The sequence below is a fragment of the Bombina bombina genome, chromosome 9 (assembly GCF_027579735.1).
Source record: "Bombina bombina isolate aBomBom1 chromosome 9, aBomBom1.pri, whole genome shotgun sequence".
NCBI lineage: Eukaryota > Metazoa > Chordata > Amphibia > Anura > Bombinatoridae > Bombina > Bombina bombina.
In genome coordinates this window covers 187,981,912-188,001,217 of record NC_069507.1, presented here as the reverse complement: position 1 = coordinate 188,001,217, position 19,306 = coordinate 187,981,912, and the positions used below count along the sequence as shown (strand labels likewise).

General features: G+C 39.0%; 1 protein-coding gene across 1 annotated transcript in view; it reads right to left on the bottom strand.

The window, feature by feature from the left end:
* Positions 1–19,306, bottom strand: part of MMP21 (matrix metallopeptidase 21) — a 72,714-nt gene that overhangs the window by 12,149 nt on the left and 41,259 nt on the right. The window contains exon 5 of the mRNA XM_053692968.1: positions 3,670–3,927. Within this exon, the coding sequence (XP_053548943.1) occupies positions 3,670–3,927 (258 nt within the window). The remainder of the gene's footprint in view (positions 1–3,669; positions 3,928–19,306) is intronic.

Sequence of the window (19,306 nt, the reverse complement as noted above, 5' to 3'; positions counted from 1 at the left end):
AGGGGTTAATACTATTTATTATAGGGTTAGTGAGGCGGATTAGGGGTTAATAACTTTATTATAGTAGCGGTGAGGTCCGGTCGGCAGATTAGGGGTTAATAATTGTAGGTAGGTGGCAGCGACGTTGGGGGGGGCAGATTAGGGGTTAATAAATATAATATAGGGGTCGGCGGTGTTAGGGGCAGCAGATTAGGGGTACATAGGGATAACCTAGGTGGCGGCGGTGTGCGGTCGGCAGATTAGGCGTTAAAAAAAATTAATAAAGTGGCGGCGATGTGGGGGGACCTCGGTTTAGGGGTACATAGGTAGTTTATGGGTGTTAGTGTACTTTAGAGCACAGTAGTTAAGAGCTTTATGAACCGGCGTTAGCCCAGAAAGCTCTTAACTCCTGGCTTTTCTCTGCGGCTGGAGTTTTGTCGTTAGATTTCTAACGCTCACTTCAGCCAAGACTCTAAATACCGGCATTAGAATGATCCCATTGAAAAGATAGGATACGCAAATGGCGTAGGGGGATCTGCGGTATGGAACAGTCGCGGCTGGAAAGTGAGCGTTAGACCCTTACCTACACGACTCTAAATACCAGCGGTAGCCCCAAACCAACGTTAGGAGCCTCTAACGCTGGTTTTGACGGCTAACGCCAAACTCTAAATCTAGGCGTGAGAAAGCTGATGACGAATGGTGCCTAACTCCTATGGCTAAAACAGAGTATTTAGTGAAGAAAGATGAGATGGTTGAATTACATACTTACACCTCTGTTTTCAGTGTTCTCAATATTAAAGCAAGTGCAGTGGGGCCTGGCAGAGTGAGTGGACACAGTACCCTGCAACATGTGGTGGGGCCTGGCAGAGTGAGTGGACACAGTACCCTGCAATGTGCGGTGGGGCCTGGCAGAGTGAGTGTACACAGTACCCTGCAATGTGTGGTGGGGCCTGGCAAGGTGAGTGGACACAGTACCCTGCAACGTGCGGTGGGGCCTGGCATAGTGAGTAGACACGGTACCCTGCAACGTGCGGTGGGGCCTGGCATAGTGAGTAGACACGGTACCCTGCAACATGTGGTGGGGTCTGGCAGAGTGAGTGGACACGGTACCCTGCAACATGTGGTGGGGTCTGGCAGAGTGAGTGGACACAGTACCCTGCAACATGTGGTGGGGTCTGGCAGAGTGAGTGGACACAGTACCCTGCAACATGTGGTGGGGTCTGGCAGAGTGAGTGGACACAGTACCCTGCAATGTGTGGTGGGGCCTGGCAGAGTGAGTGGACACAGTACCCTGCAACTTGTGGTGGGGCCTGGCAGAGTGAGTGGACACAGTACCCTGCAATGTGTGGTGGGGCCTGGCAGAGTGAGTGGACACAGTACCCTGCAACTTGTGGTGGGGCCTGGCAGAGTGAGTGGACACAGTACCCTGCAATGTGTGGTGGGGCCTGGCAGAGTGAGTGGACACAGTACCCTGCAATGTGTGGTGGGGCCTGGCAGAGTGAGTGGACACAGTACCCTGCAACTTGTGGTGGGGCCTGGCAGAGTGAGTGGACACAGTACCCTGCAACTTGTGGTGGGGTCTGGCAGAGTGATTAGACACGGTACCCTGCAACGTGCGGTGGGGCCTGGCATAGTGAGTAGACACGGTACCCTGCAACGTGCGGTGGGGCCTGGCATAGTGAGTAGACACGGTACCCTGCAACTTGTGGTGGGGCCTGGCAGAGTGAGTGGACACAGTACCCTGCAACTTGTGGTGGGGCCTGGCAGAGTGAGTGGACACAGTACCCTGCAACTTGTGGTGGGGTCTGGCAGAGTGATTAGACACGGTACCCTGCAACGTGCGGTGGGGCCTGGCATAGTGAGTGGACACGGTACCCTGCAACGTGCGGTGGGGCCTGGCATAGTGAGTAGACACGGTACCCTGCAACGTGCGGTGGGGTCTGGCAGGGTGAGTGGACACAGTACCCTGCAACTTGTGGTGGGGCCTGGCAGAGTGAATGGACATGATACCCTGCAACGTGTGGTGGGGCTTGGCAGAGTGATTAGACAAGGTACCCTGCAACATGTGGTGGGGCCTGGCAGAGTGAGTGGACACGGTACCCTGCAACGTGCGGTGGGGCCTGGCAGAGTGAGTGGACACAGTACCCTGCAACGTGTGGTGGGGCCTGGCAGAGTGAGTGGACACGGTACCCTGCAACGTGCGGTGGGGCCTGGCAGAGTGAGTGGACACGGTACCCTGCAACGTGCGGTGGGGCTTGGCAGAGTGAATGGACACAGTACCCTGCAACGTGCGGTGGGGCCTGGCAAGGTGAGTGGACACGGTACCCTGCAATGTGTGGTGGGGCCTGGCAGAGTGAGTGGACACAGTACCCTGCAACTTGTGGTGGGGACTGGCAGAGTGAGTGGACATGCCACGGTACCCTGCAACGTGCGGTGGGGCCTGGCTGGATGAGTGGACACGGTACCCTGCAACGTGTGGTGGGGCCTGGCAGAGTGAGTGGACACAGTACCCTGCAACGTGCGGTGGGGCCTGGCAGAGTGAGTGGACACAATACCCTGCAACGTGCGGTGGGGCCTGGCAGAGTGAGTGGACACGGTACCCTGAAATGTGCGGTGGGGCCTGGCAAGGTGAATGAACATGGTACCCTGCAACGTTGACTAAATGAACAGCTTTTTCTGTGGGTGAAGGCCCTTCCTGCAAAGAAACTAACTATTTACAGCGCTACCCAGGCAAACCTAGAGAGAACGGCTTTGTGAAGGCTGGAATTGGACCTATACGCTTTTTTAATCAGGGCACTGACTGTATTGTGAAGACCTTGCACACTGCATTTACCTTTTGAAATGGGTTACAACCATTTTGTGATATTAGAATGGACAGTGTGGTCTGTGTCATCAATGCCCTTATGACCCAATTCTCTAAATTAACAGACGGTTACTTATTTCTACAATTAAACAAAACTAATTTTAGACATTTCAACATACATCACATACTCTAATTATTTAAATACTTAAAGGGACAGTAAAGTAAAAAAAAATTTCATGATTTAAATAGGGCATGTAATTTTAAACAACTCCCCAATTTACTTTAATTACCAATTTTGCTATGTTCTCTTGGTATTCTTAGTTGAAAGCTAAATCTAGGAGGTTCATGTGCTAATTTCTTAGACCTTGAAGACTGCCTCTAATCGGAAAGCATTTTGACAGTTTTTCACCACTAGAGGGCGTTAGTTCATGTGTTTCATATAGATACCATTGAGCTCCGGCACGTGAAGCTCCTAAGAGCAAGCACTGATTGGCTAAAAATGCATGTCTGTCAAAAGAACTGAAATAAGGGGGCAGTCTGCAGTGGCCAAGATACAAGGTAATCACAGAGGTATAAAGTGTATTAATATAACAGTGTTGGTTATGCAAAATTGGGGAATGGGTAATAAAGGGATTATCTACCTTTTTAAACAACAAACATTCTGGTGTTTACTGTCCCTTTAAAGGACTTATGTTGTGTAATTCATAGTTAATATCAGAACAAATGGTTTGTTAATAATAATCATGTGTTTAGAAGATGTGACCTCTCATCTTTTGGTTACTTTATATAGCGTTTGTATTTGATGTAGTGGTGTTTTGTGTGACAAATGATCTGAGTAAACATCTTTATATTTATAACAGGAACAGCTCTTTCTGTTCGTTTTATACCTCTGAAGAAATAGCTGGCGTCTTTGGTCCAAGTCCAAACATGAACAAAAGCATCAATATTTTGTGTTGGAATTCCACTCCATCCTGTAGAGACTGAAATTGGATCCCCATATCGTGTTCTGTTTTTACGATTTTCATACATCCAATACCAGCCATCACGGAAAAAGTATGTGTTGTATCTAACAACTAGTTCTCCAAATTGGTTCCTCTCTTTACGAATCCAATCAAAGACTGTGTCAAAAGGTCCTTCACATGAACCTGAAAGCAAATAACATTTTTTATTTTATGTCAGATATCACATCTGTTTTTGTGATTTATGTATCCTGGAAGCTGCAATTGGAAGGTATAGAGTATAACAGATTGCCCTTGTATACTCAGAAAAAAGCGATTTAAAAAAAAAATGAAAAGTATATATTGATGCAATCAGCTCTATAGCAATTATATATATATACACACACACGCAGGTACAAATCCCCAAATCCAGAATTCCGAAATCCAAACTTATTCTTAAAAATAAAATAAAAAACACATAATTTATGTAAGAACTTACCTGATAAATTCATTTCTTTCATATTGGCAAGAGTCCATGAGCTAGTGACGTATGGCATATACAATCCTACCAGGAGGGGCAAAGTTTCCCAAACCTCAAAATTACTATAAATACACCCCCACCACACCCACAATTCAGTTTAACGAATAGCCAAGTAGTGGGGTGATAAAGAAAGGAGTAAAAAGCATCAACAAAGGATATTGGAAATAATTGTGCTTTATACAAAAAAATCGTAACCACCATAAAAAAGGGGTGGGCCTCATATGAAAGAAATTAATTTATCAGATAAGTTCTTACATGGCAAGAGTCCATGAGCTAGTGACGTATGGGATAGCAATACCCAAGATGTGGAACACAACACAAGAGTCACTAGAGAGGTAGGGATAAAAATAAAAACAGCCATTTTTTGCTGAAAAAAAATTAATCCACAACCCAAAATATACGTTTATTCTCATAAATGAAAAGAAAAACTTAAAACATAAGCAGAAGAATTAAACTGAAACAGCTTCCTGAAGAACTTTTCTACCAAAAACTGCTTCAGAAGAAGCAAATACATCAAAACGGTAGATTTTAGCAAATGTAAGCAAAGAAGACCAAGTTGCTGCTTTGCAAATCTGATCAACTGAAGCTTCATTCTTAAAAGCTCACGAAGTGGAGACTGATCTAGTAGAATGAGCTGTAATTCTCTGAGGCGGGGCTTGACCCGACTCCAAATAAGCTTGATGAATCAAAAGTTTTAACCACGAAGCCAAGGAAACAGCAGAAGCCTTCTGACCTTTCCTAGAACCAGAAAATATAACAAATAGACTAGAAGTCTTCCTGAAGTCTTAGGTAAGACTTTACCTAAGAACCTTAGGTAAGAATTTAAATGAAGTCCGCAAAACTGCCTTATCCTGATGAAAAATCAGAAAAGGAGATTCACAAGAGAGAGCGGATAATTCAGAAACTCTTCTAGCAGAAGAAATAGCCAAGAGAAACAACACTTTCCAAGAAAGTAGTTTAATGTCCAAAGAATGCATAGGCTCAAACGGAGGAGCCTGTAAAGCCTTCAAAACTAAATTAAGACTCCAAGGAGGAGCAATTGATCTATTGACAGGCTTGATACAAACCAAAGCCTGCACAAAACAATGAATATCAGGAAGTTTAGCAATCTTTCTGTGAAATAAAACAGAAAGAGCAGAGATTTGTCCTTTCAAGGAACTTGCAGACAAACCTTTATCCAAACCATCCTGAAGAAACTGTAAAATTCTAGGAATTCTAAAAGAATGCCAAGAGAATTTATGAGAAGAACACCATGAAATGTAAGTCTTCCAAACTCGATAATAAATCTTTCTAGAAACAGATTTACGAGCCTGCAACATAGTATTAATCACTGAGTCAGAGAAACCTCTATGACTAAGCACTAAGCGTTCAATTTCCATACCTTCAAATTTAATGTATTGAGATCCTGATGGAAAAATGGACCTTGAGATAGAAGGTCTGGCCTTAGTGGAAGTGGCCAAGGTTGGCAACTGGACATCCGAACAAGATCCGCATACCAAAACCCACGAGGCCTTGCTGGAGCCACCAGCAGCACAAACGATTGCTCCATGATGATTTTGGAGATCACTCTTAAAAGAAGAACTAGAGGCGGGAAAATGTAAGCAGGTTGATAACACCAATGAAGTGTCAATGCATCCACTGCTTCCGTCTGAGGATCCCTGGACCTGGACAGGTACCTGGGAAGTTTTTTGTTTAGATGAGAGGCCATCAGATCTATTTCTGGAAGCCCCCACATCTGAGCAATTTGAGAAAACACATCTGGGTGGAGAGACCATTCTCCCGGATGTAAAGTCTTACGACTGAGGTAATCCGTTTCCCAATTGTCTATACCTGGGATATGAACCACAGAAATTAGACAGGAGCTGGATTCTGCCCAAAACAAGTATCCAAGACACTTCTTTCATAGCTTAAGGACTGTGAGTCCAACACTGATGATTGACATATGCCACAGCTGTGATATTGTCTATCTGAAAACAAATGAACGGTTCTCTCTTCAACAGAGGCCAAAACAGAAGAGCCCTGATAATCGCTCGGAGTTCCAAAATATTGATTGGTAATCTTGCCTCTTGAGATTTCCAAACCCCTTGTGCTGTCAGAGATCCCCAAACAGTTCCCCAACCTGAAAGACTCGCATCTGTTGTGATCACAGTCCAGGTTGGACGGACGAAAGAGGCCCCTAAAATTATATGATGGTGATCTAACCACCAAGTCAGAGAAAGTCAAATATTGGGATTTAAGGATATTAATGATGATATCCTTGTATAATCCCTGCACCATTGGTTCAGCATACAAACCTAAAACTTCCATGCACATAGCTACTGAAGGGAATGACTGAGACTGAAGGTTCCAACAGGCTGCAACCAATTTCAAATGTCTCTTGTCTGTTAGAGACAAAGTCATGGACACTGAATCTATCTGGAAACCTATAAAGGTGACCCTTGTCTGAGGAATCAAATAACGTTTTGGTAAATTGATCCTCCAACCATGTCTTCAAAGAAACAACACTAGTTGATTTGTGTGAGATTCTGCAGAACGTAAAGACTGAGCGAGTACCAAGATATCGTCCAAATAAGGAAATACCGCAATACCCCGCTCTCTGATTACAGAGAGTAGGGCACCTAGAACCTTTGAAAAGATTCTTGGAGCTGTCGCTATGCCAAAAGGAAGAGCAACAAATTGGTAATGCTTGTCTAGAAAAGAGAATCTCAGGAACTGATAGTGATCTGGATGAATCGGAATATGAAGATATGCATCCTGTAAGTCTATTGTGGACATATAATGCCCTTGCTGAACAAAAGGCAGAATAGTCCTTATAGTCACCATTTTGAAAGTTGGTACTCTTACATATCAATTCAAAATCTTTAGATCCAAAACTTGTCTGAATGAATTTTCTTTCTTTGGGACAATGAATAGATTTGAATAAAGCCCCAGACCCTGTTCCTGAAACAGAACTGGCATAATTACCTCTGATAACTCCAGGTCTGAAACACACTTCAGGAAAGCCTGAGCCTTTACTGGGTTTACCGGAATGCGTGAGAGAAAAAATCTTCTCACAGGCGGTCTTACTCTGAATCCTATTCTGTACCCCACAGAGACAATACTCTGAATCCAATGATTTTTGACCGAATTGATCCAAACATCTTTGAAAAATTTTAATCTGAGCTGGAATGAGGGCCGCACCTTCATGCGGACTTGGGGGCTGGTTTTGATCTCTTAAATGGCTTGGATTTATTCCAATTTGAAGAAGGCTTCCAATTGGAAGCAAATTCCTTGGGGGAAGGATTGGGTTTCTGTTCCTTATTTTGTCGAAAGGAACGAAAACGGTTAGAAGTTTTAGATTTACCCTTAGGTTTTTTTATCCTGAGGCAAAAAAACTCCCTTCACCCCAATAACAGTTGAAATTATTGAATCCAACTGAGAATCAAATAATTTATTACCTTGGAAAGAAAGAGATAGCAATCTGGACTTAGAAGTCATATCAGCATTCCAAGATTTGAGCCACAAAGCTCTTCTAGCTAAAATAGCTAAAGACATAGATTTAACATCAATTTTGATAATATCAAAAATGGCATCACAAATTAAATTATTAGCATGTTGAATCAACTTAACAATGCTAGACAAATCATGATCCAATACTTGTTGCGCTAAAGTATCCAACCAAAAAGTTGAAGCAGCTGCAACATCAGCCAAAGAAATTGCAGGCCTAAGACGATGACCTGAATAAAAATAAGCTTTCCTTAGATAAGATTCAAGTTTCCTATCTAAAGGATCTTTAAAAGAAGTACTATCTTCCGTAGGAATAGTAGTACGTTTAGCAAGAGTAGAGATAGCCCCATCAACCTTGGGGATCTTTTCCCAAAACTCCAATCTAACTTCTGGCAAAGGATACAATTTTTTTTTAAATTTTTTTTTATTTTCAAAAATGCTTTATTGAAACAATAATGACATACAAGGTATTCAGAGATATTGCTTTGAAACTATATATAATCAGAGTTATAATACCATTTGCATTTTCAAGAGTCTCTCAGTTTAACCATACCGGTAACACACAATTCCTGAAATAGTATTTGTTCATTGTCTCTTGCAAAGTCAATTGAAGAAAATAACAGGTTAAGTGATATTGAGCTGTCAACAAGTATGAGTCTAAGGATACAATTTTTTAAACCTTGAAGAAGGAATAAAAGAAGTACCAGGTTTATTCCATTCCTTAGAAATCATATCAGAAATAGCATCAGGAACTGGAATAACCACAGGAGGTTTATAAACAGAATTTAAACGTTTACTAGTTTTAATATCAAGAGGACTAGTTTCCTCCATATCCAATGTAATCAACACTTCTTTTAACAAAGAACGAATATACTCCAATTTAAATAAATAAGAGGGTTTGTCAGTGTCAATATCTGAGGCAGGATCTTCTGAATCAGATAGACCCTCATCAGAGAAGGATAATTCAGTATGTTGCTGGTCATTTGAAATTTCATCAACCTTATGAGAAGTTTTAAAATACCTTTTACGTTTATTAGAAGGCGGAATGGCAGACAAAGCCTTCTGAATAGAATCAGAAATAAATTCTTTTAAATTTACAGGTATATCTTGTGCATTAGATGTTGAGGGAACAGCAACAGGTAATGAACTACTACTGATGGATACATTCTCTGCATATAAAAGTTCATCATGACAACTATTACAAACCACAGCTGGAGGTATAACCTCCACAAGTTTACAACAAATGCACTTAGCTTTGGTAGAACTGTTATCAAGCCGCAGGGTTCCAACAGTGATTTCTGAGACAGGATCAAATTGAGACATCTTGCAAATGTAAGAGAAAAAAACAACATATAAAGCAAAATTATCAATTTCCTTATATGGCAGTTTCAGGACATAGAAAAAGGCAGGAGGCAAAAAAGAATGGGGTCTTAAATAATGAAAATATAATATAAGTACAATACATATATTTAAAACTTTATATAAATACATAAAGTGCCAAACCATAGCTGAGAGTGTCTTAAGTAATAAAAACATACTTACCTGAAGACACCCATCCACATATAGCAGATAGCCAAACCAGTACTGAAACGGTTATCAGTAGAGGTAATGGAATATGAGAGTATATCGTCGATCTGAAAAGGGAGGTAGGAGATGAATCTCTACGACTGATAACAGAGAACCTATGAAATAGACCCTGTTAGGAAAACCATTGCATTCAATAGGTGATACTTCCTTTGACATTCACTGTACTCTGAAAGGAAACGGGCTTCAAAAAAGCTGAGAAGCGCATATCAACGTAGAAATCTTAGCACAAACTTACTTCACCACCTCCATAGGAGGCAAAGTTTGTAAAACTGAATTGTGGGTGTGGCGAGGGGTGTATTTTTAGGCATTTTGAGGTTTGGGAAACTTTGCCCCTCCTGGTAGGATTGTATATCCTATATGTCACTAGTAGGGATGGGCGAATGTTTCTAAAAATTCAAAATTTAAAACAAATTTTGATACATTCGTTCATTCGAATTGAATTTCGATTGTTTATATAACATTCTAACATTCTATTTTCAAATTTTCGTTTTACGAATATTTCAATAAAATTCGAAAATATTCATTTGAATAATAGAATGTTTAGCTATATTCATTCAATTTCGAAATGTAATATTCAAATTTGAATGTGACATTTGAATTCGAATGTGACATTCAAATTTGAAATAGTATTTCTAGTCTACAACTGTGTTTAATAAATGTAATATTCGAATTCGAATGCTACATTCAAATTCGAATGTCACATTCGAATTTGAAATAGTATTTCTAGTCTAATACTGTGTTTTAAATGTGATATTCGACTCGAATGTGATAATCGATTAAAATGTGACATTCGAATTCGAAATAGTATTTCTAGTCTAATACTGTGTTTTATAAATGTAATATTCGAAATTCGAATGTGGCATTCGATTCGAATGTGATATTCGATTTGAATGTGACATTCAAAATAGTGTTTCTAGTCTACAATTGTGTTTTATAAATGTAATATTCGAATTCGAATGTGATATTCGAATGTAACATTCGAATTCGAATGTGACATTCGAATTCGAATGTGACATTCAAATTCGAAAGTGACATTCGAAAACTGTAAATAACATTAAAAAATTGAATTTTTAAGAATATTTGTTCTTATCAACATTCTATTATGTAAATCGAATTTCTACAATAACATTCGTTCTAACATTCAAATTCGGATATAAACACATTCGCCCATCCCTAGTCACTAGCTCATGGACTCTTGCAAATTACATGAAAGAAATTGCTATTTTCCCCACCTGTGAGTCACAATCTTCTGTGCCTGTGTATTTGATTTTGTTTTTGGTTCTAAAATGCAAATAATAGTCTATATTTATTTAACCTACTAGATGCCGTTAGGACTTCCATGCCGTCTTAAAAGCACTGCGCTTTATCACCGTTAGGATAACATGGAACGTTCTAGCTTTTTCGGCATCCTGCTCCCTCCTGTTTCTAGGAAACAAATAATCAGACTGGAGGAAGTGCCTGGCATAGTAGGCAGTCCCCCATTATCCTATCCTGGTGTTGAAGTCACATGATCGCATTGATTAAGTGATTTCCTGTTTCCTGCAAATGTTTACTTCGTAACTTCATTCAGACCATGAACATTTGTCCCAGTCACAAAGGGGTTAAAACAATGACTATTATCTTTCTAATTACAGTACTGTACTATCTTTATGAGGGTAATATGTATACAAAAGTATTAAAAATGATATAAAACTACATTTAGGTTGCATGTATAAGCTGTATTATGACATGTAAATATTGCCTTGCCCTAGATGACAAAAGATATTGTTGTTTACGCTTGGTTCTATCCATACTATCACATTTTACAGATTCAAATATTTCAAAATCCAAACTATTCCGAAATCCAAACCTTTTCCACTCCCAAGCAGTGGGTTTTTTCTACATATATATACATATAGTTCCTGATTTTTGCTGTATAATTATTTATGAGAATTTATGCTAATGAACACGCCCAGTATTTTTTCCAGAAAAGGTGGCAATCCTATTAAAGAAACAATCAAGTCAAAGTTAAACTTTCATGATTCAGATAGAGCACACAATTTAAACAACTTTCCAAATTTACTTCCATTATCTAAATGTGCACAATATTTTTCTTTGCACACTTTTTGAGGCACCAGCTACTACTGAGCATGTGCAAGAGGTCATAGTGTATACGTACATGCCTTTGTGATTGGCTGATGGTTGTCAAATGATGCCAAGGCAGGCAAAATGGAAGTAACTTAGATTTATTTATTTTTTACAAATTTCAAACACTTTTTTGAAACTAACTCTAAGGGCTCCATGTACTAAGCAGTCAGCGAGCTACCCGCAACAAATCTCGCGTCAAAACTCGCAAACTGATATGTACAAAGTCGTCAACTATGTTCAAACTCGCATCTTTAAAATTGTGAGCATACTTATTCGCCAAACCTTGCTACCTCTCCATTTTTCACTGTAATTAGACACATTTGACCACCAACTCGCCAAAAACGAATGTACTAAGAAATCTATTTGTCCGCTCGCTACAATTTCCGCTCCCACCTCGTTATTTTTGCCTCGCCACCTTTTAGGTGGCGGGCAAGGTACAAAACAATAGGAAAGTCAATCTAGACGCCAGTCTAGACATATATAAAAGGCAGTAATATCAGCATTGTACTTACAGCATAACTGGCGTCTAATTTGTCTCTCATTTCCATGTACATAAATTGCTCCCAATTTGTCGACTGTAATTAAAGAGTAATCTATATTTTAAATTTGTATTGTATAGTTGTCAATCTTTATAATTATTTTTATATTAATATTTATATATTATCAGATCCAGATGAAGCCATATCCAAATTGTAAATAAATATTACAAAAATAACGCTCTGTAATCACTCTTCAAAAATTTTGAACAATAATAAAGTTGTTTAGATAAGTTGAACTTTTATAGGAGCAAAATTCTATTCCTGTGACTACTATGATGTTCGTGACACCTTGCATGTCACGTGTTAATAATTGGCCAGACAATTCAACTGAAAGTTAAGTACATCAGCTTAGTCGCGGCGAGCGAGGCGTCAAATTTATCAATAATCCGCCACTGCTCGCGGCAGGCTAGACTTGTCTATTTATTGGGGGATTATTAGTACATAGCGACAGCGGACACCATTTCGCCCGCGGCGAGTGACGGCGAGTTTATCCGCGTCTACAATGACGGATGAATTGACGGCTTAGTACATGGAGCCCTAAATATGTTTTATTGCATTGTCTTTTTTATGCATTTGCTAATAATGCAATTCTACTCTATTTAATGGTCTAAAAGAAACTACATAGGTAATTAATATACCCTGTACAGCTAACATATCCAGTATCCACCCACAACAACTGGGCAAGATGTGCAGGACATAATATCTAACACTGAGGGCTGGTAAACCCAAATTATTATCACTAGATCCAACTCTGATAGTTGCTATCCCCTATTATCAAACACCTTCAAAATGCTTATCCAAAGCTTTCCGAATAAGATTGTTGTTCGTGCTCAGAACTCATTTAAACAAACAACACTAATAAAGTAACAGTTTAAATGCTTTTAAAACATTTATCTTGTGTGTAGATTATTTTTAATGCAGTACTTAGTTGCTGATATTTTGCAATTTATATATATATATATATATATATATATATATATATATATATATACATACATACATATACAGTATATATACATATGTTATGTGTAAAGTAAGAAATCCGGATAATCCTAGGATTACCCGGGTAAAATGGACAATATCCAAGCAGCTGTGGTTAAAGCCTAATGTACTGTAATTCCCACATCTACACTATTTTTTTTGCCCCCGCCTGTGGGGGTTGAAGGGGGTGCCCTGCCGATCCTTTGGTATCCATCCCCAAGTGAACCTTTGGAAAGAGATTTACAAGGGGGGCTTTCTAGGATTACCCAATATTCGACTTTACCCGCAACATATATATATATATATATATATATATATATATATATATATATAGACATATATAAAAGTCACTTTAAAAGTCATTTGTCATATATAGAGCTAACAAGAAATATAGCTTGAGATGATATGTCACTTTATATATACAAACTGTATTGTGCAGTTCCTTAAAATATGTGGGAGAGACTCCTTAACATTCTTTCATATAACAAGCCCCTAAATTTGACAATTTTCAGTTGCATTAATAGCCTAACAACACAGATGTAGAGCTTTTAGCCCTGTAATAGTGCAGGGGATTCACAGGAAGCAGTAAAACGCGCTTTACTACATACCCCACTCTAGGATAAATTTGTCAATACCGGTCGCTCGCTGCTGTTGGTGAAAGATGCACTATTTAACCCCTCAGAGTGAAAACAGCAGTCAATGTACAGATATGTCGCCTTTTGTTAAGGGGTTAATCACCATTTGAAGAAATAAATTCAGGCCTTTTTTATTTATTAATGAAGAAGGTTGGAATTTAGTTTAACAACAGTGATTTTAAAATTTACATCAAGTAAATTTTTCAGTCAAGTATTTAGACCTTTTTCTGTTGGAACTTGGAATCTGTTATATTTGGAGATTGGGGGCAGTTTAAATGGGCACTAAACACCATGTAATTGCAAAATTTTTCTGCAGTCTTCCAATAGATTAACACACAAGACAAGTCAGAACATTATCAGAACAGATTAACACCTTGTTTGCTGTAAAAAAAAAAATTAAATGGCAAAACCCCACTCACCACTTTCCTTTTTTTAGAGAAGCCAATCCAGATTTAAGTCTGGGGAAGACTGGATTTACCACTGTAATTTTGTTAACAAAACTTTCCATTGTTTAGCTTCAGCAGAAACGATAAGATAACCAACTCTAATTTATGCTAATTATGTGGCAAGGTTAGGCTTTCATATGCTCCTTCAGTTTTCAGAACTGGAAAATCCACAGTATTTAGACTTAAATTGTAAGAAAATTGGAAAAATAAAAAAAATCAAAGTATATTCATATATAGTATATATGAAAGTGTGAGTAGTTTTACTATGCATTTTATGTTGCCTCAAAGTGTTCAATGTCCCTTTAATTTTGATACAAGCACTAAATTTCTCAGCACAGAAAACAAAACAAAACACAGCAATAACACACTAATAGTATCCCTTTAATTCAAAATGAACAATAACTCCCTGCAATGAACCGTCCCTTTGTTTCCTATTTTTATTAATTTTATGTGAGAAACCACTTTACAAAACATAATTAATATGCAAATTCAAATAAATTGAACTGAAAAGGGAGAAGTCGCTGTGTCTAGTGGCACTTAGAATTCAGTACTCCTTTAATCTAAGCTTGCAAGTGGAAGATGAAAGAGCAAAAGAAAAAAAATATATATCAATCCTAAAAATGAATACAAAATATGGTATATACACACCAGGCAATAATTACCCAGAATTCCAGTGCAGAGTGATACCTTTTACAATGTAATGTTAGCTACACGGTTATGTGACAAATAATTAATTCCTTGTTGTATTCAGTTATAATTCACTTAGATACTTTTATGTTCAAGATATTTTAATTATATTTAGAGGTAATTGAATGACTCGCTTATAACTGCTTTTTCATTTGGAATAATAAAAACACTTTTAAAGGGACACAGAACCTAAAAATTTTATTTCATGATGATTCAGATAGAGCATACAAGTTTACACAACTTTCCAATTCATTTCTATTATCTAATTTACTTAATTCTCTTGGTATTCTTTGTGGAAAATAATATCTAGGTAATCTCGGGAGCTGGTCTAGAACACAAATTGGGCAAACAGCTCATTCCGACTCAAGTGTATTTTACTAGAACATGTAAAAACGCAAGTTAAAATAGACTTACTAGATAAGTCCTGAATAGCATCGTATATCAGCTAAAATGTCCTCAAAAGAAATCCTCTGTGGTGTATCTGTACTCCTGTAGGAATCCGTTATTTTTATGTATATCCGGATCTTTTGCGGTCACTCGCCTTGGATTCCCAGGGAGAAGCCAGCTCCAGTACTCTTAGGAGAAGCAATGCACTATTTGGAGCTAACTTCTGATTGGTGGCTGCACATATATGGCTTTTATTATTGGCTCACCCCATGCGTTCTGCTAATTTCCAGTAGTGCATTGCTGCTCCTTCAACAAAAGATACTAACGGAATGAAGCAAATGTAAAAAATATAAGTAAATTGGGGAAAGGGCTAGCAGTTAATGGAGAAAGACTCAAGGTGCAGAAGATCTGTGATATAATTTTATATTTTATGGGTGCTGAGGGCTTTTATTGTAGTGGTGATACTTGCCAACCTGTTAAAGGGACACTGAACCCAAATTGTTTTTTCTTTAATGATTCAGATAGAGCATGCACTTTTAAGTAACTTTCTAATTTACTCCAATTATAATATTTTCTTCGTTCTCTTGCTATCTTTCTTTAAAAAGCAGGAATGTAAGTTTAGGACCCGGCCCATTTTAGGTTCAGCACCCTGGATAGTGCTTGCTTAATGGTGACTACATTCAGCCAATTAATAAGACCCAGGTTCTGAACCAAAAATCGTCCGGCTCCTAAGCTTTACAGTCCTGCTTTTTTTAACTAAAGATAGCAAGAGAACAAAGAAAATTTGATAATAGGAAAAAATTAGAAAATTGCTTAAAATTGCATGCTCTGTCTGAATCGTGAAAGAAAAAATTTGGATATAGAATCCCTTTAAGTAGCGGGTGGCAACCTGAATAGCGCACTTTTACATTCCATGTAGCATCATTGTGGGAGCGGCACACAGCACCCAACGGATAAGAGCAGAGGCCTGTCGGATCTTTACGGGGGACTAGCAGGCAGATATTGTGAGATCAGCAGTCGGACACTTGCTCTTTAGGGATGATTCACATGCCCTGCACTTGGGTACTTTATTAGGGAGTAGCAATGTAACTTGTCACCACAAGATGCAGCATCACAATTGGCACATTTTGCCCATAGTTTACTCAAAAGCAAATTATGTTACAGCAAATGAAAACAAATTAAACAATGGACATATACTACAAACTTTGGTTTATTTCTTATAATTAAAGGGACATGAAACCCAGCATTTTTCTTTCATGATTCAGACAGAGAATACAATTTTAAACAATTTTCAAATGTACATCTATTATCAAATTTGCTTCATTTTCTTGGTATCCTTCATGAAGGAGCAGCAATGCACTACTGAGCACATCTAGTGAGCCAATCACACGAGACATGTGTGCAGGCACCAATCACCAGCTAGCACCCAGTAGTGTAGGACATGTGCATATTGTTTTTCAACAACAGATACCAAGAGAACTAAGTTTATTTATAAATACAAGTGAATTTAAAAGTATCTTAAAATGAGTTGCTCTATTATGGATTTTCCTATTCCTTTATAAATGTTATATTGCAATCCCAGACTGTTTCACAACCATTGCAAACATCACATAATTTATGGCAAGTAAATTTACTTTATACTGTTCAGTAAGAATGTTACAAATGAGGAACAGGACTTGGGAATTATTATTTCAGATTATTTAAAATGTATTATACAATGTAGTAATGCAGCGAGTAACGCCAATAGAATGCTCAAAAGTATTGGTAGAGGTATTTGCAGCAGAAATAGTAAGGTTCTTATGCCCCTTTTTAGATCATTAGTTAGGCCTCATCTTGAGTATTGTGTGCAGTTCTGGAGGCCATGGCCTATATTTAACAAGGTCTGGCGGACCTGATCCGACAGTGCGGATCAGGTCCGCCAGACCTCGCTGAATACGGAGAGCAATACGCTCTCCGTATTCAGCATTGCACCAGCAGCTCACAAGAGCTGCTGGTGCAACACCGCCCCCTGCTGACTCGTGGCCAATCGGCCACCAGCAGGGAGCTGTCAATCAACTCGATCGTACTCGATCGGGTTGAATTGCAGCGATGTCTGTCTGCCTGCTCAGAGCAGGTGGACAGGTTATGGAGCAGCCATCTTTAGACCGCTGCTTCATAACTGGTGTTTCTGGCAAGTCTGAAGACTCGCCAGAAACACCGGCCCACAAGCTCCCTACGGAGCTTGTTAAATGGACCCCATATCGCCAGAGGGATATAAACAAATTGGAATCTGTGCAAAGGAGGTACATGGTCTAAAAAATAATACGTACCAAGGGAGACTCAATAACCTAAATATGTAAATATGTATAATTATCAGAAAAGAGAGAACAGCACTCCTGAGATGGAACAAAAGCTAGAATAACTTCCATGCCTGTTCATTTAAATTGCAACTCAGGGTGCGCGTTCTTTTAGCACACTATGCCCCTTCACAGAGAAAAAATATCCTGTAGCATATCAGTCTGATCCTGCCCAATGACAGTCGACCAGCACCGAAATACCAGGCAATTCTTCTCTGAACAAGGGAAACAACAACCCCAGATGATCGTTTCGGCCTTCTGTGGGCCTCGTCAGTGAGGTGCAGTTGTATCTCTCTAAGGGCAAGTGTGCAAGGAGTCCACGTCTGGTTTCCCCCATTACTCTTAGGGAGAGTAATTTGCATAATTATCAGAAAAGAGAGAACAGCACTCCTGAGATGGAACAAAAGCTAGAATAAATATGTATAGCTTAGAGGAGAGAAGGGAACAAGGTGATATGATAGTGACTTTCAATTATATTAAAGGGTTTAGTAAAGCTGAGGCTGTGAGTATTTTACATAAAAATAAAAATTCAACTACAAGGGGTCATGATCTCAAGCTGAAGGGGAGTATATTCAGGTGGAGTAATTTGCGGAAGCTTATTTACAGAAAGGGTGACTGATTCATGGAGGCCAGTTTATTAAAGGTCTTATGGACCTGATCCGCAAGAGCTATGAGCTGCTGGTGGCCGCCAGCAGGGGGTGTCAATCAACCCGATCATATTCGATCGGGTTGAATTCCAGCGATTGCTGTCCGCCTCATCAGAGCAGGCGGACAGGGTTATGAAGCAGCGGTCTTTAGATTGCTGCTTCTTAACTGCTGTTTCTGGCGAGTCTGAAGACTCGCCAGAAACACAACCCTTCAAGCTCCATTCGGAGCTTGATAGAAAGGCCTCATGGAATAAACTTCCACAAGAGGTGGTAATGACAAACACTGTGGGGGACTTTAAGAATGCCTGGGATAAGCATAAGGCTATCCTATGACCTAGATACGTTTATACTTTAAGGAAATAGCGGGCAGGCTTGCTGGGCCTATGGCTCTTATCTGCCGTCAATATCTATGTTTCTATAGGAGAGACACAATTCTAAGAATATATTGAATTTATTGAGTGGTTTCCCAGAATGGACAATGGGGAAAAAATCACACACACAAAAAAAAGTGATACTATTTTCCAAGCCATCATATTTTGTATCTTTTTAAATGTATTAAATAAAGTGGCTTGCAGAAGTAAGATTTTTCAAACTTTCTGTCAAAGATATTTTATAAATAACATCTCCAGAGGCTAAAGAAATAATCTGATACCTGAATGTAAGAACATTAAAAATATCTGTCCTCATTTACCGGTGTTATGAGCTAAAATCTTGATAAAATACAGTGGATTAAGTGCTTGACGTTCACACGTACAAATGATTTTGGAAGTAGGGAGTCTGGTGCTTACCAGACAAAACAGAATAAATGAGTCATACATTCCCTAAGATAAATTGAAAATATGAAACTGGTGCAAAAACGTGTGGTGTTATCAAAAGAGATTTTCCTTTTGATAAATATTGTGCAGCTTTTTTTGTTCTCCGATTCATCCAGGTTTAAAGAGCATGAAATATTTATTGTGTCTCTAACAAACGCAAAAAAGTTTTTGCATTTTTGTTTCTTAAAGGGAAATTAAACCCATTTTTTTTCTTTCATGATTCAGATAGAGCATGTAATATTAAATAACTTTTTAATTTGTTTCTAATATAACATGTTCTTTGTTCTTTTGGTATCTTTTGTTAAAAAAAAAGCTCTTATCTGTTGCACTATATGGCAGCAGTTTTGCAAGAATATTATCAAAATAAAAAAG